This window comes from Melanerpes formicivorus, unplaced genomic scaffold (genome assembly GCF_026170545.1).
Source record: "Melanerpes formicivorus ecotype bairdi unplaced genomic scaffold, bMelFor1.0.p_v2 SCAF_26, whole genome shotgun sequence".
NCBI classification, from domain to species: Eukaryota; Metazoa; Chordata; class Aves; order Piciformes; family Picidae; genus Melanerpes; species Melanerpes formicivorus.
In genome coordinates, this window is record NW_027142378.1 from 11,557,823 (window position 1) to 11,582,655 (window position 24,833).

General features: G+C 46.5%; 1 protein-coding gene and 1 long non-coding RNA gene across 4 annotated transcripts in view; one reads left to right on the forward strand and one right to left on the reverse strand.

The window, feature by feature from the left end:
- Window positions 1-24,833, reverse strand: part of ALK (ALK receptor tyrosine kinase) — a 319,074-nt gene that overhangs the window by 76,046 nt on the left and 218,195 nt on the right. Inside the window, exon 6 of the mRNA XM_068153686.1 lies at window positions 5,892-6,023. Within this exon, the coding sequence (XP_068009787.1) occupies window positions 5,892-6,023 (132 nt within the window). The remainder of the gene's footprint in view (window positions 1-5,891; window positions 6,024-24,833) is intronic.
- Window positions 1,997-6,175, forward strand: LOC137448811 (uncharacterized). Of its 3 annotated transcripts, XR_010989221.1 has the most exons (4): window positions 1,997-2,078; window positions 3,185-4,259; window positions 5,182-5,510; window positions 5,647-6,175. It is a non-coding gene; the product is annotated as an uncharacterized lncRNA (long non-coding RNA). The 3 variants fall into 3 exon arrangements; XR_010989220.1 differs by having other exon boundaries at window positions 5,182-6,175; XR_010989222.1 differs by having other exon boundaries at window positions 2,009-2,078; window positions 4,143-4,259; window positions 5,182-6,175.

The following is a 24,833-nucleotide window of genomic DNA, read 5'->3' on the forward strand; positions in this document are numbered from 1 at the left end:
TATTTTTTCTTCTAATATGCAACCTAAACCTCCCCTGATGCAACTGGAGGCCATTTCCTCTCATCCTATCACCTGATACTAGGGAGAAGAGACTGAACCCCACCTCGCTCCAACCTCCTTTCAAGGAGCTCTAGAGAGCAATGAGGTCTCCCCTCAGCCTCCTCTTCTACAGACTAAACACCCCCAGTTCCCTCAGCTGCTCCTCAGAAGATGTTCTCCAGACCCTATTTATTTTTCACATGCACCCAATTCCATTCTGACAAAAAAGTCAAAAGCTGTGCTGCATTGAGGGCTCCTCCAAGAATTTCCTTTTGAAATCATTCAGCCCCATGTTTAAAAGTGAGGCTGTTAGGCAGAGAGCTGCTGCCTTGTGTTTTAGCCCTCTACAGAACTTGATTCAATTTCATTGTGCAGCCTGAGGCTGGGATCCAAAGAAAAATGACAAATTTTAATGTGTCCTGAATTCCTCCTACAACAGCTTGGCTCAGTGTCCAACTGAATTCATTTAATGGCCAGACGCTATCTAGGATGATGTAAACAAGTCAGAGCAGCAGGAGGAGTCAGCTAAGCAGCAATCCCTGCCTGGAGGCCAGAAAAACCTCCCTGTTGATGAACAAGTAAGGACATAAATAAGAAACTATTACTTTCCCAGCAAATTTCAGTCCTTCTCCACAGATTGACTTCTGTTTTCATGAATATCCCCTGCACTGGATCCATTTTGTTTGCTGCTTTCCCTTAGTTTGAATATTGCTGCTTCACAACTGCTGCTGCTCTTTGCCTGCACCTCTCTGGTGAGTCTGTTTTTGGGAAGCCTGTCATTCAAACACATCAGAGCACACACTGCATCAAATCTACAGCACAGGAGCTTCCAGCTCAGCATGAGGAGGAACTTCAGCACTGGGAGAGTCCCAGAGCCCTGCAGCAAGGTGCCCAGAGAGGTTGTGGAATCTTTCTCTGGAGCCTTCCCAGCCCTGTCTGGGTGCATTCCTGTGTGCCCTGTGCTGGATTCCATGCTCCTGCCCTGTCAGGGGGGTTGGACTCCATGATCTGTGGAGGTCCCTCCCAACCCATAACATCCTATGAGCCTGTGCTGAGAATCACAGAATCTCCTGCTTGGAAAAGACCTCAAGTCCAACCCTAATCTTCTGTCCTAGTTTTGAGCCATGAGCTACCCAGGGCAAAAGGACAGGAAAGGTCTTTAACCTCTTCCCAAGGAGGGAAACAGCAATGCTCCCCACTGCAAACTCAGTTTACAAACATACACCAAAGGCACTCAGGTGAAAGGAAATCATTCACAAACGAGGCTCAGTCCTTCACCTGTGCCTGCCAGGCCAAAACCTTCCAGAGACCTCCCCCGCACTGGGCCTCAGCAGGCCCCGAGCCCCCAGGCTGCCCCACGCTGGGCCAGAGGGAAACTCCCTGCCAGACAAGGCCTGGAGAAAGCCTCTGCCCCGCACCCAACGCATCCCAGCTGGAGAGGAGAGAAGTGGCTGCACACCCCCTCACACAGAGAGGCAGGAAACAGAACAAACAGATTACACTGTCCTGGACAAGCCGCCTGCCCCCTGGGACTGGAGGACTCTGTGGCGCACAGAATCCACACGGCTGGAGAAGCCCTCAGCGATCACCAAGCCCAAGCTGCCCCCCGACACCTCCTGAGGTCTAAACCATGGCGCCAAGTGCCACAGCCAAGCCCCTCCTGAACCCCTCCCGGGACAGGGACTCCCTGCGCAGCACATCCCAAGGGAAAATTGCTCTTTCTGGGCAGAAATTCCTCCTTACCTTGAGCCTGAACTCCCAGCTTGCGCCTCCGCCTGCCTGCCGCGGCGGCGCGCCTGAGGGAACAGACCGGCCGAAACCGCTCTGCACCCTCCCGCCAGGTGGCGCCAATTAAGGCTCAGTCCCGCAGCACCTGGCAGCTCCCCGCACGCAACTGGTAGACCACACCCCTTAGCCCTCAGCCCAGGGGCTCTTAAACGCCTGCAGGGAGGCCGATTCCACCGCTCCCCAGGGCAGCACATCACACCCCACGCTTCCATCAGTGCTGGAACGCTCAACTGAGGTCCCTGGAAAGTCAAGTAAGTGAGGGGGCAGGGGTTACAGCGGCTGAAACCTGCCATGTTGGACGTAATCATTGCTGACAGAAACCGCAGAAGACTTCAGCCTCAGTAATATCAATATGCAGCTTGTGGATAGAGGATGGAGGATAGAGTAATCAGGGAGTTGTTTGGGTTGGGAAAGATTGGAAGATGATTGGGTCCAAGCATTATCTATCTCTATCAAGTTTGGTGTTCAGCCTTGTCTCTCAGCACCCATCTATGAGCACTGTGAGAATGCTAGACTCTGGTTTTATTTGAGTGATCAAGCAGAGAAAAGCTGTAGGGTGTTAAGCTTGTTTCTCAGCAAATATTTTAGAGGCTTCAGAACTAATTACCTTTCAAGGAAAACCTAAATAAATTCAAGGGCTGGGGTTTTTGTTTGCTAGCTTAACTCAGTTTTTTTCATTCTTTAATAGCAAGAAAAATAAGCAGCCAGAATAATTTATGAAGCAGAGAGCACAAGCTCTTGATTCAAAACCATCTGCAAAACCAGACACTGCATTTTAAACTTTGAGGGGCAATTCCAGACCTCTTATAAAGGGTAGAAGCATAAAAGACTACTGTGCTATCTGTGGACCTTGCCCAAACTCAGAAGCCAAAGGGACCAGCTAGTCAAACAATTTAAAGCAGCACATGAATCCAAAACATGAGTTTGTTTCCGTGTCTGCATCTATGCTAGCAAAGTTGGTCAGATAAATTCTATCAGAAATGGAGCATAAAAAGGCAAAGTACTTCTCAAGTACTTCTCAAAGAGTTATCCTTTAATGCCAGAAGGATTTTCTGAGTTTGCTGCTGCCAGAGGTTAGAATTTGTTGCTGAAAGTACAGCTTTTGATCAAGAAAGAAACAAAAGGATTAGTGTACCCAAGACAAGGACCTTAAGAGAGTACAGCCTGGCAAGCAGGTCGTTACTTCATCATTTTGCTTGCAGGGAGGCTCTGCTGGGCTGTATCTATCACTAGGATATAAATTAATCCAGGGTTTTCCTCATGCATTTTTGCCTGGAAAGTAAACAGGCTGCTGTAGCATTAATTATCTCTGCTCTCTTGGTGGCTTGCTCACGTTATCACAAATTCATCTTTGCAGGCTCCTATTCAAGCTGCCAGTCTGGTCTCTTGTCAGATGTGTGCATGCACTGCTCCAACCAGATAGCCTAGCCTGAGTCACTCCTCTCACCCATCAGATCCTATTCTTCCTTATCTCACCTGGAAACGTGTTCAACATCCTCAGATATTCAACGAGGCTGAGTGAAAGCTGCCCCATGGCCCAGTGGTTCTGAGGCTGATTTGAAAGATGGCAGACCTTACTTCCAACCCCTCTTCCACAGAACATTTATAAAACGTGGAAAGGCAACCCCAGGAGAGACTTCAGTGAGCCTCTTGTTCTGAACTACACCACAACTCCAGACCAGAGTCTTGGAAACTCTGCATGGAAATTGGAAGTTCTGTGTTTAGAGCAGAAGGAGGAATCAGTCCTGCAGGGATATTTGAGTACAGCTCCAACAGTAACATGCTTCTCTCTAGGGTCATCCCTCACTACACAGACTCACTGGTTGCATGCATAACAAGCACCATGGCATTTTGTTGGCCATTAATAAGCAAAGAGATGCTAACAAATAGCTGGTGTTAGGGAGAGGGTTTTTTAATTTCCAGCTAAGAAAGGAACCAAAATCAAATGAGGAGAAAACAATAAAGAAACAAAAACCTTTACCTGCACAGACTGTGAAAAGGCTAAAACCCCACAGCCTCCCTGAAGCCTTTGTTTAATAGCTATTTTAAAAGCTCTCCCCCGAGGTTTCAGCATGGCTACATCTTTTCCTGACAGCTTCTTTATGCAAGCAAAAGCATTTGGGAAACCCCTCTCCCTGCTTTATATATCTGAATCTCTTTTTGCAACACTTGCAAAAAGCTGATGAAAACATTCACGTTGCTCAGGAGGAAAATGAAAGCTGAACTGATGAGAGATGACATATGTTTTATGTTAGGCTGCCATGCAGATGTAACTGACATCTAAAACATCAGATCATTCCACTGTTTTCTCTAAGGCTTATGCCAAGAATATTCAACACAGTGAAGAGGCAAAAGCAGAGAAAGCAGCCACAGAACCGAGCAGCCTTGCAAGCACAGGAGCACACATGCCCACAGCTTGACTTCCTGCAAAGGCAAGGCAGTCTTTCTTGCTGTTTGGGGGGAAGATGGTGCTTTTAGGCCTTTTAGCCAGGAGTAGGAACTCTCCTTCCCAGCACCTGTGGTTGGATGCATTCCTGGGTGACCTCCCCTAGGTGATCCTGCTTTGGCAGGGGGATTGGACTTGATGATCTCCAGAGGTCCCTTCCAAACCACAATGTTCTGTAATTCTGTGAAAACAAACTGTGAGGTCATCTCCTCAAGCTTGGAAATGTTCAAGGCCAGGCTGGATGAGGCTTTGAGCAGTATGATCTAATGGAAGGTGTCCTGGCCCATGGCAGGAGGGTTGGAATGGATGATTCATAGAGTCATAGAATGCCAGGGTGGAAGGGACCTCAAGGATCATCTAGTCCAACCTTTCAGAGTAAGAATATAGCTGAAATGAGATGGCCCAGCACCCTGTCAAGCTGAGCCTTGAAACTGTCTAATCAGTAGGGGAATCCTCCACCTCCCTTGGGAGTTTATCCCAATGTCTAATAGCTCAAATGGTGAAAAATAGTCTTTGACATCAATCTGAATCTCCCCAGCAGCAACTTGTGCCCTTCACCCCTTGTCTTTACCATGGGACCCTTTGTAAAAAGGGAGACTCCCTCCTCATGATCTCCAAGGCTCTTTCCAACTCAACCTGTTCTATGATTCTATATCCTGAGTGCTCTACTACCTTAAACAGAATCTTCCCTGCTCTGAATGTCTCATGTGCAAGCTAACTTGAGAGCAATTGCCTTCCATATGCCAGAAGCTTTTGCTGGGACTGGTATTTGGGGCAGGGAACACAGTTTTGTTGCATACCAAATCAGTGCTGTTCTGTCACCCAAAGCCCACAGGATGGGATCAATTGTGATGCATAGCCTTTAAATTGATAAATGCTGAACTCCCAATGTTTATTTTTCTTGCTAGGTTTACCCTGTGGATGACAATATGGCTGACAATCCATCACTCCTAAGTGTCTGTGGACTAGCAAAGGGGGAGGTGCTGGAGGTAAAACATGTAGAGGTCTAGAAAAGGCATCTTCAAGACAGCTGAAGGAAGGGCCTACAGAATCTGAGTTATGCAGCACAATTACAAAGTACTCAGGCACAGCAAATTTTCAGAAAGCTCAGGCTGCTATCTGTCTCTGCTGTGCTTTATCAGTCTACTGAGTGCTGAAGAGAAGGTAGAAAACAAGAGGAATTACAAAGAGACAGGAGTTGGTCAAAGATAAGCTACTGGATCTACTCATTTTTCAGGTAAGTTTTCCCTTTCCTCTCCCTTCTGCCAGCTGCTCTGCTCCCTTCTGATTAAAAGCTCTACCAACCTCCACATGGCATGATTCTGTAAGGCAGCTTGCTATCCAGGCTCTACTTCCTTTGCATTTTTGATCAGGCCTTTGGAAGAAATGAAGCACTAAGAGCATCTTAAGAACCTGCTGCAGAACTAATGCAGATGAGTACAGGAAGATATCAAATGGTCTGCTCCAGGCAGAGATCCAAGGAAACTGCTTGTGTTAGGGAGGATACCGCTCTTTTGATCGTCCTGGAGTAGTCCATTAGTGCTACAGGCTCAGGCATTAAAATGCAAACCAATCCCTGCTGTTGGAAAAGGCAGCCTGGGGGGCTGCATTTACTCACCACACAGAGCTCCCTCATCTTCTCCCTCGGTGCAGTCCCTGATGAAGTCACACACCTGCCCCAGCCTGATTGCTGTTCCATTCCAGCAGCTGAAGGAACCCTCCAGAGCCATCTTGGAGCCAGCAGCAGATCCTAGAGAAAAAAAAGAGAACAAGATTACTGAATTTCCTTTGTCTCAATCAAAAGGTCTAAGGATCCTGGGTAATACTGAAGGGGAGAATGCCTTGTGAAATCCCTCCCACCCAAGACCAACTCAATAAAGGGATTATTTCACTTTGTTTGACCTGTTCAATCTAGTCACACATCTAGTATCTAACAGAACTTGTTTACCTTTCGGGGAGTTTAACCTGGAAGGCACCTCTGGCAGTTGAGAAGAGGGCTGGAATTCTCCAGCTTGCTCTGGATTACTTCTCAAGAGCACCACAACTTATGTATGGCAGAATTTCAAGTGTATGCAAATGTACTGCTAGGCTGGCAGTGAAGACTGATGGCCCCTCTTTACAGATTCACAGACTGCAGTGGGTTGGAGGGGACCCTCAGAGGTCATCTTGTCCAATCCCTCTGAACTCAGCAGGGACCTGCTCTAGCAGGTCTGTGTCTTTCTTGTGGTGGTGGCCCCAGAACTCAACACAGTACTTCAGGTGAGATCTCACCAGAGCAGAGTGGCAGGACCTCCTCCCTCAAACTGCTGGCCACACTTCTTTTGATGCAGCCCAGGATGCCATTGGACTTCTGGGCTGCAAGTGCACATTGCTGGCTCATGTCCAGCCTTTTACCCACCAGTACCCCCAAGACCCCCTGAGGGACACCACTTGTCACTTGTCTTCATCTGGACATCAAGCTGCTGACCACTACCCTTTGTGCGTGACCATCCAACCAATTCCTCATCTCCTGGACAGCCCACTCATCAAATCCAGCTCTCTACAGCTTAGAGAGAAGGATGTTGTGGGTGACTGTGTCAAAGACTTTACAAAAGTCCAGGCAGATGAGATCTTGTTGGTCTTTCCTTGCCCACACCAGTTTAGAAAGCTCAGGAATAACATGGTTACATGGCTTGGAAAGGACACAAGCTTTCATTGTGCTCTCCTATCAACATGTACTACCTAGCAGTTGGATGTATCATGTTGTTATAATCTTTCTGCAAGAGAGAAAACAGCTTGATTTTTCTTGTAGGAGATTCCTTTCTCTCCTACACTCACTCCTAGTCCTACATCCTGCACTCCCCTGAAGACAGGGAGTCCACAGGAGGCTACATCTACCAAGATACCAAAGTGACTAATTCATTTTAGTTATGCCAAGCAGCAAAGGGCAGTTAGCAATGTGGGAAGGAGCCAACTCCTAGGAAATGAGGCCACTGAGCAGTATAACCAGAGGCCAGTATCATCCACTCAGAAATGATCCTGAGTATTTGTCCTTTGCCAGAGGCACTGCATTCTCCCAACAGCTGAGACGTCAGAGCTTATCCAGACTGTACAGATCCATTGCATTCCATACTCCTAGACTGTAGTTCTGCTTGTAAACACAGCTTCATTTGCTTCCAACTGAGCTGCTCTGGCAATTTGGTTTTGGGGGTAATTTCAACCCACCACACCTTGCTGCCAGCTTATACAGAGAGAGCAGAATTATGGGATGGAATGACAAAATCACAGTTTCCTGGGTCCACCTCCTGGACTGTCCAGCCCCTGGAGGACTTTCTATCTCTAAGGTTAAGACTGCCAGTGCTTAACCCCACGACAGGCAGGAACTAGTTCAGCAACATTCCACAGTCAGAACGTCCAGAGGAGGCCAAGCTTGGGAAGTGCAAGACCCCATTCTGACAAAAATCTGGGTGTAGAAGCAATTCACTGAAACTTCACTGACTGCAGAGAAGTGCTTCCAGCTCATTGCTCCTAGAAGGCCAGCCTAGAAGTACAAAGAAGTCTGTGCTGTGAACTCTCCACTGCACCAACTCCTGCCCTGAATCCTATTACATGGGTAAATGCTCAAGACTAAACCAAAGCCTGTGGGCAGAGTGAGCCATCGTTTCCCTAACTCATCTGTGCTTGCTAAACAGCACAGCTACATCATGTTCTCTGGTACTACAGGGAGTTGGGAATCACTGGTGATTCAATTAGATGTGCACTTGATACTTTTATTTATATTGCCTGCCAAAACTAAAAATTAATGAAGCATGTAGGAAAACAACCACTATTTCTCTTCAGGCTTATTTTATGGTGCAAATCAATTCAGGAGCCGGGGGAGCACATGCCAAACCTTTTTAATAAAGGACCTCAGCTCCTGAAAGGGGTGCTCTGTGTTATTGTCAGCTCTGGCTTTTTGACTGTCTCTTAGAGCAATTCTGGCTTGCTGCATACAGGCTGCACAGTGCCCTTGTACTTCAGTCAGGGTCAAGGCTGACTGCAGAGGAGAGCTTTGCAGGAAAATAGAGCGGTAACTCAGAGCCGGTCACTGACAACTTCTGCAGGCCCTTTGGCACAGGTTAAGAACCTTCCTTGGCCTTGTCTTGCTCCCTGAAAAAATGGACTTTTAGAGACACCACTGAGAGCCTTCCCTGGGCCAGAAGCAAAGCTCTTTGCTCACAAGCCAGTCCGAGTGGCCTCAGGTCAGTGTGCACATGGATGCTAGGAAACTACAAGCAGCAGCTCTGGTACCTGGGTTGGTGATTCCTTCTTGCAGGGGTATGCCATGAACATGGATGGCACCAGGTTGCTGCAATGAACACCTGACAGAAAGTTAAAAGACAAGCCCCAGAGCTCTTCCAAAAGTTTAGTAACATCATGACTCTCAAAAAATGTTGAATTCCTACTGAAGTTCAGAGGTCCTTCTGTTTCTCTAAAGTACCAACAAACAGTTGTGAAGAAACCAGTCCTCATGTCCCACTCAGTTCATCTGCAGTCTTCCCAGCAAGGTCTGTGTTTTATCTCAGCAGCTACTGGGATACAGTATGCAGACATTCAGAGGAGGGCTTACTGCAGGCAATAGAGTTACTCTGTTCAGTTCATTACAACTTTGTGAAGGCACTTGGTTTTCCAAGCACATGCCTAGAGTGACATTAATTTTAATGGAACCAAAGCATTCCAGAGCACCTACTCTCTTCCCAGGCATTTCTGTTGCAGTCCAGGAGAGCAAATCTCAGTTCAACTGACTGTAATATCTGAAAGATGTCAGCTGACACCAGACCTCAAGCAATGGCAGGAGCTTTTCCTCCAAAACAAAGCGGCAGATTTGCATGCCCATTCATCCCTGTGGAGACAGGGCTTGAATCAGCTCAGATTTGCATTAGACATGTATAGACCTGCTCCTCCTGTAGGTTAGAGAACACAAGGAGCAAAGCTGCAGCCTGGGCCCCCCTGACAGCGCACGGTCCATTCCTGTCTGCGGTCTGCTGGCTTGCAGTGCACAAAGTGAACTGGATGGAGGGGAGGATTAACAAGTAAAACAAACAGATAACCCAAGAAAGCCTAAACACAAATGGTCCTCTTAATAGGCCACTTGATGCAGATGTTTGCATGCAAGCTCAAGGAAAAGTCATTTTGAATTAAAGTATTTTGTCTCAAAGACAGACATTTGATCTTTTCATTTCCCAGCCCTAACCATTCCTGGCAAGGGGAAGCCAGAATGTCCTGGCTCGCTGAGTCAAGACACCGCAGCTCACACACAGAAGATGTGTAAGGAAAGGAAAATGGATGGCATCAAATAAGTATCAAAGTAAAATTTGTGGGAGACATCCTTTATATTTACAGCAGTGTTTATGTTAGGCAGTGGCATCCATAAATTATAGCAGTCATTAAGCTGTACCATGGCTGGCTTGGAGCCTTATAAATCATTATTTAAACAGCAACATTAAACAAATGGCATTTCAGCCTCTAAATTGAAAGGAGAAACAAACAACTCCTGGGGAAACAAGTGCTGACTTGGTATCTCACAGGCCCTGCTTCCAACACAGCTCAGCCTTGGCTGAATTCAAATCTAGTGCCAGACCCTGGACACCAATGACAGCCTGGGCTCTTGACTGCCCATGGGTTTGGACTTAGTTTCCATGTAGCAGGATGGAAAGATGGAAATGGTGTGGCTTAGCCTAAAGCAGGATAAGCAACTCACCAGTCAGCTGTGGGGCCAAAGGGCTGCCCAGAGAGGTTGTGGAGTCTCCTTCACTGGAGACATTCAAAACCTGCCTGGATGTGCTCCTGTGTGACCCACTCTAGGTGATCCTGCTCTGGCAGGAGGGTGAGGTCCCTTCCAACCCCTGATGTTCTGTGATTTTCTGTTTCACTCCTTAGCAGATTTTCTCTGATTTAGGTCGCCTCTTCTCTCCTCCACCCTGCTCTGACCAGCAGAGAGATCAAAGCATGCTGGCAAGCTCTGGCTAATCTGTCTCTGAGGAATGTGGCCAGAAAGATTGAGATGCTTGATCACTGCAAAATGGGAACCTTCAACTCACTGCCACCAGACTTGGCCAGGTGAGAGAGAAGACAAATTCTTACAGGCATTCACAAAGATATCCCTAATCTTGCTAACTGGCTATGCTGCTAATCATCCTGCAGGATGAGCCAAGAACATAATTATACCTTCAGGTGTTACATTCAACTTCTCAGACCATAATTTTTAACGCTACTGAAAGCTTTTGGGACCAACAGAATCAGGTAGAGCCCTCCCACTCAGCGCGCATTAAAATGAGAGCTTAATAAGGTAGTGCCTGGTTGTTGGGTAAAAGCTTTGTCATTTGTGCTCTGCAAAAACAAGTGAACAGAAGCTGCAGAGACCCAGGATGAATATGCACCCTCATGCACGTTTTACTAATAAGTAGCTGCTCTCTGGGGTGCCTCTGAGAAGCCCAGTTGGATGCAGATGAATGGATCCTGGTGGCTCTCGAGACAAGCCTCTGTATGCACACCAGATGAAGGCAATGCTGTTCTGAATGCCATGTACATCGTAAGACATTCCTAGCCCATGGAAATCCAGCATGCTTACCTCACCAGAGGTGCTACTTGGCAAAAAAAAGAGCAACTTTCCTACTATTTAATGACACCTCTGACCAAAATGTTCCTTACTGGGCTACTGCTGGAGTCTAATGTTCCTCCACTAAGTGCCACTAAAAGTCAGGGGTGGTGCAACCTCACCGACGATGCTTATCCATCACAGGTATTTGTCATTAACTTCTCCATTTCATCTGCTCCTCCTCCGGTTTCAGCTCAAGGCTTTGACTCAGAGGTATTTAAAAAGAGAATGGTGAGGGATTTAAAGGTTGTGTGAAACAAAGGAAAGCTGCTGGCTAGCCAGAAAATGACGGAGAGAATGGGGGGGGATTTCTGATTATTGATTTTCCCCGTGACTCATTTTCTGATGGGCACATCATTTCCTCTCTCCTCATCTCCAACCCTCCAGCCTTACAGCAGTGCAGACATTTGAAGGCTGATGGCTCACCTGCTGCTGAGGATAGCCATCTTTGAGGACAAAGTAAATTTTCCACTGTTATGAGTCACTAAAACTCCTGCTTTCACCAGTAGAGAAGGTGGAAGGTATGAAATAAAGCAGGTGGGAAAGTGAAAGAAGAGAAAGATGAGCTCATGTTTACGGGAACTGAAGCTGCCCTTGGCAAATGGCAGCTGAACTCCAACATGATACAGGGCAGATCACATCAGTCAGAGCTATCACAGTGAGCTACACTGCCCTCATTTTCCAGGCACCCACCCCAGGACACCTCTACTCAGATCTGCAGAGAGGCCAAGTGGTCCCAGCTGCCAATGAGACGGGAGAGAGAGAGGGAGGTTTGGAAAACCAAATATCCTCCAACAATGCTTTGAAAAAAGGTTGGCCTCCCAGTTTCTCACACTAAGCAGCCAAAATCAGTCAACACTTCATAATTTCTGGCTTTAATCTTTGTAACAGCATAGTTACTGCTGCTGTCACTGCCTAAGGATGCAAGTGAAGCCACCTTTGTAGGAGGAGGCAATCTCTTTTCATCAGGCTGCCTGAGAGCAGGCAGGAAAAGCAGCCCATGTCTGTACATGCCTGAGAGCTTGCCCATTTCTCCAGTTACATAAATTCACTTTAATCTTCTTATTTCATTTCCTATACATAAAATGGGAATAAACTCATCACAAGAGCTCTGTGATGTTCATTTCATTAACATTTTGTAAGGAATTAAGATGTTGGGATAAGACAGCCTTGGAAAAAAAACAAACCACCAACCCCAAGCCCCAAACCTGTAAGGAAATTATTTACTCTATATTCACAGTGTGGTTTGAATAATTCAGAGCATAAAATGAACAGGGTCATGCATCTGATGAAGGCAAGGCAGAGGGTAGTAAATAACTTCCCACTGAGGGAGCACCCTCTGCCCTGCATGCTAAGGGCACAGCATCCCCCCAGTGAGCTGCTCCAAGGAGAGAAATCTTCCTCATCAGCACCTCATAGAAAGAGAACTTTCATTTCACAGACAATGTCGACACATCAAAATGCATCTGACCAAAAAACAAGACCCACAGCATCACAGAATTGGTTTGGATGGAAAAGACCCCAAGATCATTGAGTCTAACCATTGACCTGACGCCACCATGGCCACTAAACTGTGTCCCAACGTGCCATGTCCACACGTTCTTTGAGCACCTCCAGGGATGGAGACCCCACTGCCCCCCTTGGCAGCCTGTTTTAATGCCTGACCACTCCTGCAGGAAAGAAATTTTTCCTGATCTCCAAATGAAACCTTCCCTGGTGCAACTCCAGGCCGTTTCCTCTTGTTCTATCACCTTATGCTAGGAAGAAGAGACCATCCCCACCACCCTTCAACCTCCTTCCAGGGAGCTGTAGTGAGGGATAAGGTCTCCCCCCTCAACCTCCTTTTCTGCAGCTGCTCCTCACCAGACCTGTCCTCCAGACCCTTCACCAGCTTTGTTGTCCTTCTCTGGACATGCTCCAGCAGCTCAATGTCCCTCCTGGAATGAGGAGCCCAAAACAGAAGGCATAATTTGAGGTGCAGCCTCACCAGTGCCAAGTACAGGGCACAATCACTTCCCTGCTGCTGCTGGCCACACCATTCCTGACCCAGGCCAGGATGCTGTTGGCCTTCTTGTCCACCTGGGCACAAACTGGATTGTCTTTGGCCAGCTGTCAACCAACAACCCCAGGTGTTTTTCTGCTGGGCAGTTTTCCAGACACTCTGCCCCAAGCCTGTTGCACACACTTTGCTTGATATGCTCCAGGATGCTGTTGGCCTTCTTGGCCACACAGGCACACTGCTGTCCCATGGATAACTCTGCTGTCCACCAGGACTCCAAGGTCTTTCTCCACAGTGCTGTTCATGCTAACCTGGTGCAGCCTTCCTGAGCTTTGAGCACCAACTACATTCCTTCAAACTCTCCACAAGGTGAGAGTGTAGAACAAGGAAGTTACCTGGATTTCACACACTCTCATTTTGCAGTGAGGGAAGCTGACTGAGAAGTTACTATTTCTCTCTATAGCTCCTGAGACAGCAAATAATTGCTGACTGCAATAAATGACATGATAATATTTCCCCCTATTAATCTTGCCCATTTTTTCTGTGTTGTTAGGGCTCACAGTGACATATGTTCTGGGGGTTTGTTTTTGTTTTGTTGGGTATTTTTTCCCTGTGATTTGCTTAGCAATGAATTAGAAGCTCCAAAAACACAGAAAAAAAAAAGAGAAGTAAGCAAATAAAGAGCCAGCAGTGAATGTTACAAAGGCAGTGCAATCACCAGCAGTGCTACCTGTGTACCCTGCAGCAGCTACAGAACTGAAAGGGGCCAAAGGGGATGGAAAAATAATCATTCCAAACACTGTGCATGCATAGCTATCAGACAGGTGTTGTCACATTTCATCTCACACAGCAGATCTTTAAGGTTTGCATCTAAGAGTCCTTGTATCTGGGAAAGAATCAGCCCATGGACCAGTAGAAGTTGGGGAGTGAGCTGTTGGAGAGCAGGGTAGGGGAAAGGTACCTGGGGGTCCTAGTGGACAGAAGGCTGCCCAGGAGCCAGCAATGTGCCCTTGTGGCCAAGAAGGCAAATAGCATTGGTATCAGAAGGAGTGTGGCTGGTTCTCCTGCCCCTCCACTCTGCCCTGGTGAGGCCACATCTGGAATACTGTGTCCAGTTCTGGGCTCCTCAGTTCAAGAAACTGACTGGAAGAGTCCAGCACAGTGCCACAAGGATGCTGAAGGCAGTGGAACATCTCCCTTATGAGGAAAGGCTGAGGGACCTGGGGGTTTTAGCTTGGAGAAGAGGAGACTGAGGGGAGACCTCATTCATGTTGATAAAGATGTGCAGGGCAGTGGCAGGAGGCTGGAGCCAGGCTCTGCTCAGTGATGTCCAGTGACAGGCCAAGGGGCAATGGGTGCAAGCTGGAGCAGAGAAGGCTCCATGTGAACACAAGGAAAAACTTTTTCACTGTGGAAAAGTTCTGGAGCAGGCTGCCCACAGAGGTTGTGGAGTCTCCTTCTCTGGAGACATTCAAAACCTGCCTGGATGTGTTCCTGTGTGACCTGCCCTGTGATCCTGCTCTGGCAGTCGGGGGAATGGATGATCTTTTGAGGTCCCTTCCAGCCCCTAACATTCTGTGATTCTGTGTGGTTCTGTGATTCCTAACCATGAACACCTTGGAACAGAACACCACAACAGGAGGGAGCAATTCTGTTAGAGTCCCACATGATTTCTTTTGGTTGCTTTTTGCTGCCTTTATTTCAATATGGGACTGCATTTACTCTTGGATCCCCTTTTCTCTCAGGCATTGTTGCACCTTCCTGAGACTTACAACAATATCACCAAAGCAAACCAGCCACCTCCCAGCTTTCCTCCATCTCCTAAAAGCAGCCAGTACCACAGTTTGCACCACCACAACTTTTTAAAAAGACCAAAAAACCTTTCTGAGAGTTTTCCAACCTTGAAACCTTCAAGGGAGAAAATACAAAGGTCCAAAATTCTATTATTAGCTCTGCCATTCCCTTCTTGGGGTCTGACTAGGCTTGGAGACCAGCTCTTATCAACCAGCAAGCCTGCCCGTGGGAAAGGCTGGCCAGACTGTTTGCTAGCTCACTGGAAGATGAATGTTGCTTGCCACATGAGGTGGTAGGTGAGAAAATAATGAGGTGGTAGGTGAGAAAATAATGAGGTGGGGTGAAATCTCTAAGCTTATTTATCAACAACAGAAGCAGATTTAACATGGGGCCACTCTTAAGATCATGGAAGCAAATATGAAATGAAGTGAGGCTGCTGCAGTAAGGCCATGAAAACAGTGCTTCCAAACTTCATGTGTGTCTCTTGGGCAGGCCACAAGGCCTGATGAGATGGGAAGTGCACATTCTGCTTTCCACATTCCAAGGCTTGGCTCAAATCCATGTAAGATAAATGTTGCCTTTGTTTGCTCAGGCTCCCCAGTTCCAAGCACCACTAACACTCCTCCCATACCACACACTGCATTTTCCTCAATTACTGGTTCTTAAACACAGCATCAAAAGAAACCTCCAAACCATCAAAAAACATTTGACAGGGGAGGAAACTGGATGTGTTCCTCTGTGACTTACTCCAGGTGATCCTGCTCTGTCAGGGAGTTGGACTGAATGCTCTTTTGAGGTCCCTTCCAATTCCTAACATTCTGTGACTCCTAAATATGAACAGCTAGAAATAGAACAATGGAGGTGGAGGTGCCCAGACCCAAGCAAAAAGCCACAGAAAGGAGAGACCAGAAAAGGCTGTCCAGAGTCAAGAAAAAAGCCACTCAAAGGAGAATCTAGGAAAGATTGCTTGGCTCATGCAGAGCTGATTCCCCACATGTCAGCTATAACCTCTCTCTGAACCCTGCCATAGCAGCATCTCAGTAATGTCTCATATGCTTTTAGCACTGCCAGCCAGTCAAGAGAGGTCTATTTGTATGCCTTGTCATGAAGAGCACAAATAGAGGTTGCCACTTAATTGTAGTCAAACATCATTTTAGATAGCAATCATATTTTTCATGTCTGAGATGCAGTTCTGCTGCTCTGCCTGTTTAACCCAGTATCCTTCCTTCAGCTGTCAGCAGGATTGAATGAAGGTTTATGGCTGTACTGCAGATCACTTGCTGAGGAGGATGGGTGGAATCTCACCAATCAGCACAATCAGGAGCATGCAGAGGTGGCCCCTTCAGCAGAGTGCAGTGAGGCATCTTCAAATCACAGCCAAATGTTTTCCTGTGGCCCCACAGTGAAAGAGCAATGGTTCACAGAATCAGAGAATGGCTTCAGTTGGAGGGAACCTTAAACAGCACCTAATTCCAGCCCCCTGGCACAGGCAAGGACATCTCCTACTACATCAAGTTGTTCCAAGCCTCATCCAGCCTGACCTTCAACACTTCCAGGGATGAGACCTCCACAGCCTCTCTGGGCAACCTGTTCCCCTGTCTTGTCAATAAGGACTTCTTCCTAATGTCCAATCTAAATCTCCCCTGCCCTAGGTTCAAACCATTGTCCCTTGTCCTGTCACCACATGTCATTGTAAAAAGTCCTTCTCCAGCTTTCCCACAGCTCCCTTCAGGAACTGGAGCTGTAAGATCTCCCCAGAGCCTTCTCTTCTCCAGGCTGAATGGACCCAGCTCCCTTAGCCTGTCCTCACAGGAGAGCTGCTGCAGCCCTCTGATCATCTTTGTGGCCCTCCTTCTTGTTGTTCCAGGTAGAAGCAGAAGCTTGCTAGGGAAGAAATTTTCACATCTTGGCCCCTGTTGAGCCCTGCCAAACCCTGCAGCTGAAGTGCAACAAATTGTTGTCAAGGAGCTAATTTCCACTTTGCTTCAAGAACTGAGCAACACCACCTCAAAAAGTCAAAGCATTAGCAAGACGAAATGATGCAGGAGCCCTTGCTGTGAGGGAGAGTAACAGTACTGGTGACACAGCCTGTGGGCTGCTAGCCAGAGTGGAAAACCCAGAAAAGATTAATTAACATAAAGATGGTGCTTCTATTAGTTTTAATTACTTTTAATATTCTGATAGGCACCTTAATGGAAGAGTTGCTACATGCAGGGACAAGATCAAGAAGACAGAAGGTTTGGTGTGTCTCTGCAACTCCAGGTTTCCTCTGAGATGTCCACTCTGTGATGAGCAGTGTGCAATCAGCCTCTCAGAAGGCTTCACCCAAGTTCTCATCTTGAATGCATGCAAACCCAAAATGTTCATTTGTGGCCTCTTCATCAGTAGGCTTGCTGATGAGTGCAGGCTCCCCTCCAAAGCTTTTCCAGTCCCTCTTTCCCTCATTTTCCTGGCTACTTCAGCTGGCCATTAATTAATCTCCTAACTATCATCAGCAGTAGTATTAAATTCTCACCCATTTGCTACTGCTGTTCTTATGTAAAATGCTGCTCCTAGCTGGATGGGTTTCAGCAAAGCATAACACCTTGTTGACTCTAGATAAATCTATTTATACAATGCAAATGTACCTCTCCCTGCAGGACAAATCCTTTATAATTAAATCCTTTGTAACTGCAAACCAATTCATTATACAAACTAAAGAAGCAGGAGGACACACAGCTTGCTGCTCATTCTTCATCAAGATCTTAGTAAACAAACATTTGGGCACTAAAGTCATCGACAGAGAATATGAAACGGGTTGGTAGCCGCATTGCAAAGGAAATGGAGTTAGGCTGGGGGCAAACAGGGGTGTTAAGCTACCCAGGAACAATCATGGGAAGGTCCAGAGGAGCAGCAGAGCACGTGTCCTTTCAGCATACAGGAGCAGAGCACGTGGAAACGACATACAGGCTCAGTGTCCTGTCACATAGTGCTCTGCCACTTCAGGACATGGTTCAATGGCCATGGTGGTGTCAGGTCAATGGCTGGACTCAATGATCCTAAAGGTCTTTTCCAACCAAAATGGTTGTGTGATTCTATGAATGACTTAGGATAAACACCAAACCAAAACAAGCAAACCCCCAACCCAACCAACAAACCACTCAGGCATGGAAGGAATTAAGCAAAGAGCAATATAAATCCATTTCAGAAAGTAAGGACATTCTGCAGGCTTCCCACCTAAGCTCTACTGAGTTGTTTCACACTTTTAAAGGAGATGTTGGGGGGGAAGACATCAGTTTAAGAAATAGTTGAAGTTACCAAGCTGTACTGGATGGGACTCACTTGACAGCACGAAAAGCCCAAAGACAGTAAGTAATAAAAGAGACCCACCAAACTTTCTGTTATCCAGCAAATGGCCTAGAAGAGATTTAAAAGGCACTTTACATTTACATTTGTCTGCACTTGGTCTTGAGGCAGCAATTTAAAAGGCTAAGTAATGATTAACATTAGTTTTGGAGCACACCAAGGCTTCCCTCTGAAGAGAGAAGGCCCTCTTGGGGAGGTGACCATCTCAGCGAACACAAACTCTCCCTGCTTTGCAGTATCATCCCCTAGCAGCTCTCTCTCTCTCCTCCCATTCATCCTAAGCCGCCCATGGTCCCCCCACAGTAAAGTTATATTGAGTGCAAAGGTGTTAGGTACCCACCATATATTTCTACCAAAGAGAACAGTTAAAATTCTTGACTCCCAGCCCTCCTGGGGCTTTAACTTAATGCACTACAGATGCAGTTCACTGGCTGTAATGGCCAACTACTCACATCCTCACATCACTGCACTACCTGCAAGCCTGGAATGTAGCCCACAGTGCATGGGGACTCAGAAACTTCAGTGAAATATTATCCACAAAATCAGCTACTCTGGAATTTGTACTTAAACCAGGAAAAAATGCTAGATCTGCTGCAAAGAATCCAAAGGAGAGCTATGGGGAGGGCTGTGGGACTGAACATCTCTGCTATGAGGAAAGACTGAGAGCCCTGGGGCTCTTTAGTCTGGAGAAGGATGAGAGGGGATCTGATCAAGGTCTATGAATATCTGAGGGTGAGTGGCAAGTAGTTTCAGCACAGACAGCAGCAGTTTAAGCTTCTCTGTGCTGTGACAACTCATCCATCCTACATCTCTATTACCTCTACTGGTTTGCCCAGTGGCAATTCTGCTGGGAAAGCCTCTGGACAATTTGTCTCTGCTAGCAAAATGTAGACATGAAAGGTATCTCACAGCACTCCCTAGCCCTCTTCCAGGTACACCATGACTGAGTTACCAGTTCATCCAGGGTACAGGTCTGTTCATACTGGGTACAGATCTGGGGCCCTCAATACAGGAAGGACATGGATCAGATGGAGAGGGTCCAGAGGACGGCCACAATAAGGATCAGGGGGCTGGAGCACCTCTGCTATGAGGACAGCTGGGGGTGCTCAGCCTGGAGGAGGTTTTGGGGAGACCTAATAGCAGCCTCCCAGTACCTGAAGGGGACTGACAGGAAGGATGGAGAGAAACCTTTTCCAAAGGCCTGCAGTGACAGGACAAGGGGCAATGGCTTCAAGCTAGAGCAGGGCAGATGTAGATTGGATATCAGGAAGAAGTTACCCAGGGGGTAAGCATCTTCACTTCTTCAAGGTTCCATCTCCCTTCCCATGACAGAAAGAAGTTGACACTTTGTGGGGGCTATGTGACCTCACTATAGTGTAGAACTAGCACTATGTGCATTAACCTTGTGTTTGCACATAGAAAACCAAACCCAAACCAACTAACCAAACAACCACAACAATAAAACCCCAACTGACTTTGAAGAGCTATCTACGATGGCAATGTGCCCATGCAGAGGAGAAGTGTTTCCTCAGCATTATTTCTAAAGGTTTTATTTGACCTGAACTAAAACATGGCACAGCTGCAGGCAGCCTGTTGTTGTTCCACATTTGTTCCATTTATCAGATATTTCACCCTTTCTTGATGACTTTCAGTGGTGTTTCAAAAAACCCCAACCCAAAACAAAACCAAACCCCCAACCCTGAGGCCCAGGGAAGAGGCAGTAAAACTCAGTTTCTTCCCTTGCTTTTTCCCCTTTCCCTCAGAACACACATTCACTAAGTTTGACCAGAATCTTGAGTAACTTTGTCCCACTAAGTTGTATTTTGAAGTGGAGGTGCTGCTGACTCTTGCATAACACATGGAGGGTCTCAAGTGAGAAGCTACACTGGGGCTATCACTAAGTGCTAATCACCAGCACAGAGGATGACAGAATCACTCGAGTTACTGCCACATGCTAATGCAGCATCTGTCTGAGGAAGCCCTGAGTCATTCCAGCTTAGTCCTGTCCCCTGAAATCCATTCAAACAGTGCACCAGAGACATTTTTCCCCCCATGTTAGCAGTGCCAGGAGTGACAATGTGCTCTCCATTTGGCATGCATTAAAATGTGTAAATCTTAGCAAACCACAGATTTGGCTGAGGGGACCTCAGAGTAGGAGAGAGAAAAGCAGCCATGAAGCTTGCACAGTTCCACATGAGCACTATGGAGGTAGAATGCTGCTACTGCTTTCTCAGGGAGAAGTAGTATGGATCATGGAACCATAGAACTGCTGGGGTTGGAAGTGACCTTTGAGGTCATCAAGTCCAAGTGCTCTCCTCGAGCTCACAATCCACCACTACTGCTAAGTAACGCCCCTCAGCACCATATCCATACATCTTTTAGACACCTTCAGGGATGTTGACTCCACCACATTGCTCAGCAGCCTGTTGGAATGTTTAATAACCTTTTCCTAATATCCAACCCAACTTCTCCTGGCACAGCTTGAGGCCATTTCCTCTTGTCCTTGTACCTGTTGCATGTGAGGAAAGATTAACCCCCCCTGGCTCCAACGTCCTTTGAGAGTGGTGAGGTCTCCCCTCAGCTCTGTCTACTGAAGACTAAACAACCCCAGCTCCCTCAGCTCTTCCAGATAACATAAACCCAACATTAAAAATTCCAGTGACAGTTAAGGTGAGAGATTACAGTGATCTGCACACCAGCTACAAACTGATTTGGCATTCACTGATTAATGCAGTAGATGAGATGCTAACATTTTACATGCAAGGCTCTCAATCACCAGTTTCACGCAGCGGTGTGTCTCTGGTGTCAAGCAGTTCTTGATGCTAAGTTATTAAACTTCCCTCCTGTGTAGCACTGGAGTATCTATTCCAGTTGCAGGATGAGATTATGGACAAAGACTTTCAATTTCAAACCAAAGCTGCTTCCAGACTTTGTTACTGAAATGCTTGATACTGGGATACTGGATACAGCAGATCTCAGGGCCCTTCTGTGGCATTTCTTACTGCTTAATTGTTTGGCCCAAGCACTGCAAGGCAGAGTCACTCTCTTATGCTTTCCTAGGTATGTTACCCTCCATTAGTCACAAAATCACAGCATGTTTGGGGTTGGAAGGGACCTCTGGAGATCCTCTAGTCCAACGTCCCCACTAAAGCAGGATCACCTAGAGCAGGCTGCACAGGAACACATCCAGGTAGGTTTTGAATGTCTGCAGAGAAGGAGACTCCACAACCTCTGTGGGCAGCCTGCTCCAGGGCTTTGACACACTCACAGGAAAGAAGTTTTTCCTCATGTTTAAGTGAAAAGTCAAATGACCTCAAGCACTTTCAGCTGTACAGTCACAAATTCACAAGGTGAGGGTATTCCCCTCCACAGAACCCTGCCAGTGCAAGACTCCAGCCTTAGCAACAACACTTCAGCTCACACTTGTCAAGACTAATGAATTACACTGGACTGTAATGAGATCCTGGAGTTATTTGTAGCTGTGCTCCAGGTAAGTCCCTTTGGTTGCAGGCGGACATACTTCCCCAGCTGCCTTGGCAGGAGAGGTTATTGAGTCCATCTGTTCATGACTGCTCTCCCTTCTGACTAGCTGATGAAGCAGCATGTGGAAGTACTCCCTAGTTTATTTCAGGCAAAGTCAGACAGGTGAGACCAGAATAACACTTCTTACCTACTCAAGGATTTGATGTTAACCTGTCTCATTTTCAAATGGCAGCTGCTCTCTCAGCTGCATTAAAACATCTTGCAGACTCTGGTGACCTTCTTGAAAGACGAGAGGAGAAAAGCCACAGCGCGGTGGTGTTGCGAGGTAGAGGAGCAGCTCGGTGGATGCACTCTCTTTACTTTACAAGAAAAAGTCACTCTAACATGTGAGATACTGCTGATGTATGATAATATTATTACTATTCCATGCAAAGCAATTCATAGAGGATGGATTATTCCCCTTTCCTTTTCAGGCACACTGTGGAACATCAGCCTCCTACCTCCCAAGCTTTGGGCAAACTTGTAAAGACAGCTTAGTGTTCTTTGGAGATATGCATCTCAAGTCTGCTGGTAAACAAGGAGAATGCAAAAAAGCAACTGCAGGCATGATGAAGTTCAGAGGAAATTCTACTTCAATTTGGAACTACACAACAGGGACCCTTCTCTGAATCCAAGATGGAGATGAAAGTGCTCATGTGAAGGAAATCACAGCAGCTTTCTCCTTTGTTTGGCAGAGCAGTAGTTGAAATGAGTACAATACAAGGCACACAGAACAAGAGAGCTCCTTGGGACAGTTTTCTGTTTGGAACAGAACCTCATCACATTTTGCCTTACATTTTCCTGATAAAGCAGCAGCAATCACTACACTAACAGAACGGAACAGGAATTCCCTGACATGACTGCTAATGGTGTGTCAGGCCTTAGAAGCCCTATCAGCTGAAATTCAGGCTAGCACTCACTGATCTCCAGGAGCTGGATTTGAAATGACTAACTCCAGAGTGTAACCTGAGATCCCTGCAGAAGCAGCCTGAATTAAGGTTCAAGAGAAATGCTGCATATGTTACAGAGCTTAACTTCATTTTGAAGCAATGTTGTTTAAGGTTGTATTAAGGGATTGAGTTACTGCTTCTGCTTAAGAAGAAGTGACAGAGTCATTCACAAGGGGAATAAAAATAAACAAGATAATGCAAGAGAGGGAATTGCACCTACTGGCAAGGAAGGAGCTGGAAAATGAATATGGATCTTCTGTTACCACTCCTTGGGAAACAGCATGGGATCCAATGTCCAAGGGCAACTTAATTGAAGTAGATTTTCCAAAAGGCCTTCTTAGAGGTCTCCCATAAAAGGAATGTGGTTAACAGCAACAACAAAAAACCGGATCATCAAAGCTTTTACATGTGAGTGGTTCTGTAGGAATGCAGAGAAAGAATATGCTCTGGAGGGCTCTATTAGAAGGCTCTTGGCCCTAGCTCTGCTTCTACCAGCTACCACTTTACATCTGACAAGCCTGAATCATCTTCTGTGTGACAGGAGTGGTTGGCTGGTTTTTGGGGTGGGTTATTTGTTTTGGTTTGTTTGACTGTGGGTTGGTTTAGGTGGGGTTTGTGTTTTGGTTGGCTGGTGGGTTTCTTGTTTGGTTGGGTTGTTTTTGTTTGGTTGGTGGTTTGTGGGGGGTTTTGATGTGGATTTTTGTTCATTTGTATGCTTGGTTGGTTCATTTTTGGTTGTTTCTAGAGATCTGCCTTCTTTTAGAGACCCAATCACAAGACACCTGCAGAGGGTAAAAATTCAGGCCTGATTCCTGGTTTCCAAGTGCTACAGGTTTCCCAAAACTGGTGCTAGTGGTTTTGGTTTTAGTGCAGAGAGGCTTCTAAGGTCTGACTGAAAGCATCCTGTCAAAGCTGCATCAATGAAGCTTGTTTGGGGAATGCTGCCACTGTGAAGTATTCCTGCACAGCACTATTAATCTTGCACTCAACAGCCATTTAATCTTGCCTTCCCCCCCTCCCTGAATTTATCCTAACAGACTCTGAATAAACTCCTGCAAAATAATGACTCTCAAACAATTTGTTCAGCATGCTAAGCAGTGAGCATGGAGGATGTTCAATAGAGGATCTGTTTGTTAAAGATTCCTTTGTCTGAAGCTACTCATTCGAGTGTGAGGAATGGGTGGGCAGCCTTTACAGATGACAGGCATTAAAGCACCCACTGGCTTTAAAAGGATGGTTCTGTTGGACATTGCAGGCTACAATTCTTCAAGCAAAGCATTGTCCCCTTTCTGACACTCTGATGATGCTATGATGTTAAAGGTGGAATGAATTGCTCTCTGAAGTGCCTCTTTTTCTCTCTGTTGACTCCAGAGAGACTCCAGAGACTTGCTTCGACATGATGCCTAACTTTCAGATAGCTGAAGTCACAGAAGATAAATACCACCTTGTCTGGCTTCATACAACAAAGCATCTGAAGGCCTGAAGTAAATCTTGCCTAGGGATATTGAATCCCATGATGTCGTGGATTAGATGTCTGGTTTATTACACAGATTTTATTCACTGACAGTTCAGTGTCTGAGAATTGGGCTGAACTGCTTGGGAATTAGCTATGCAAGTTGGAGCTCAGGAGAAGGCTCTTCTGTCTCCTATCATCTGAAAATATTTTGGGGCCTTTGTTCAAGGCAGCTAGCATTGGCAGGATAAGGAGATCTTAAAAAAGAGGTCTCCTACACACTGTTAGGCAAAGAAAGAGAAAAGGACAAGTCCATTGCTTGCCTTTGTAAACTGGGAAAGAAGCAGTCCTCACCTAATGCCCTTCTGAGGGACTCTTTATGAACTGAAATGCATTTTGTAATCATTTTTCCCTCCTAAAAATCAGTGTAACTTTACAGTAATACAGATCACTGCAAACAGTAACCATCAGCTCCTTCACCTACAGCGAGAGAACAGCTACACCTTAAACCCAACTCTTCTGTTTGCCAAACCGAACTCCCTGGTTGGATGGGAAGAGCTCAGCAGTGACAGAACACCCACCTGATGTTCACATCAGCCACATTCCTCTCCAACCTCTTGCAAAAATCTTTGCTGAATATCCAGGGACAGACCTTCAGCTGATGCTAGTAGCTGAAACTCCAAGGACTGAAGGGATGACAAGCATTGCACTTCACAGCTTCCACTGCCAGAAGCTCCACCAAGCAAATTCACAGTTAGTCACTTCCTTTACTTTGGGAAGTAGCTCACGTGCAGTACATGCTTCTGTTTCTGTGCTGTCTAAGTCACTTGGCAACTTTGGTAGAGAAGTGAATCACTTTACTACTGTTCTGTTACTGAGAA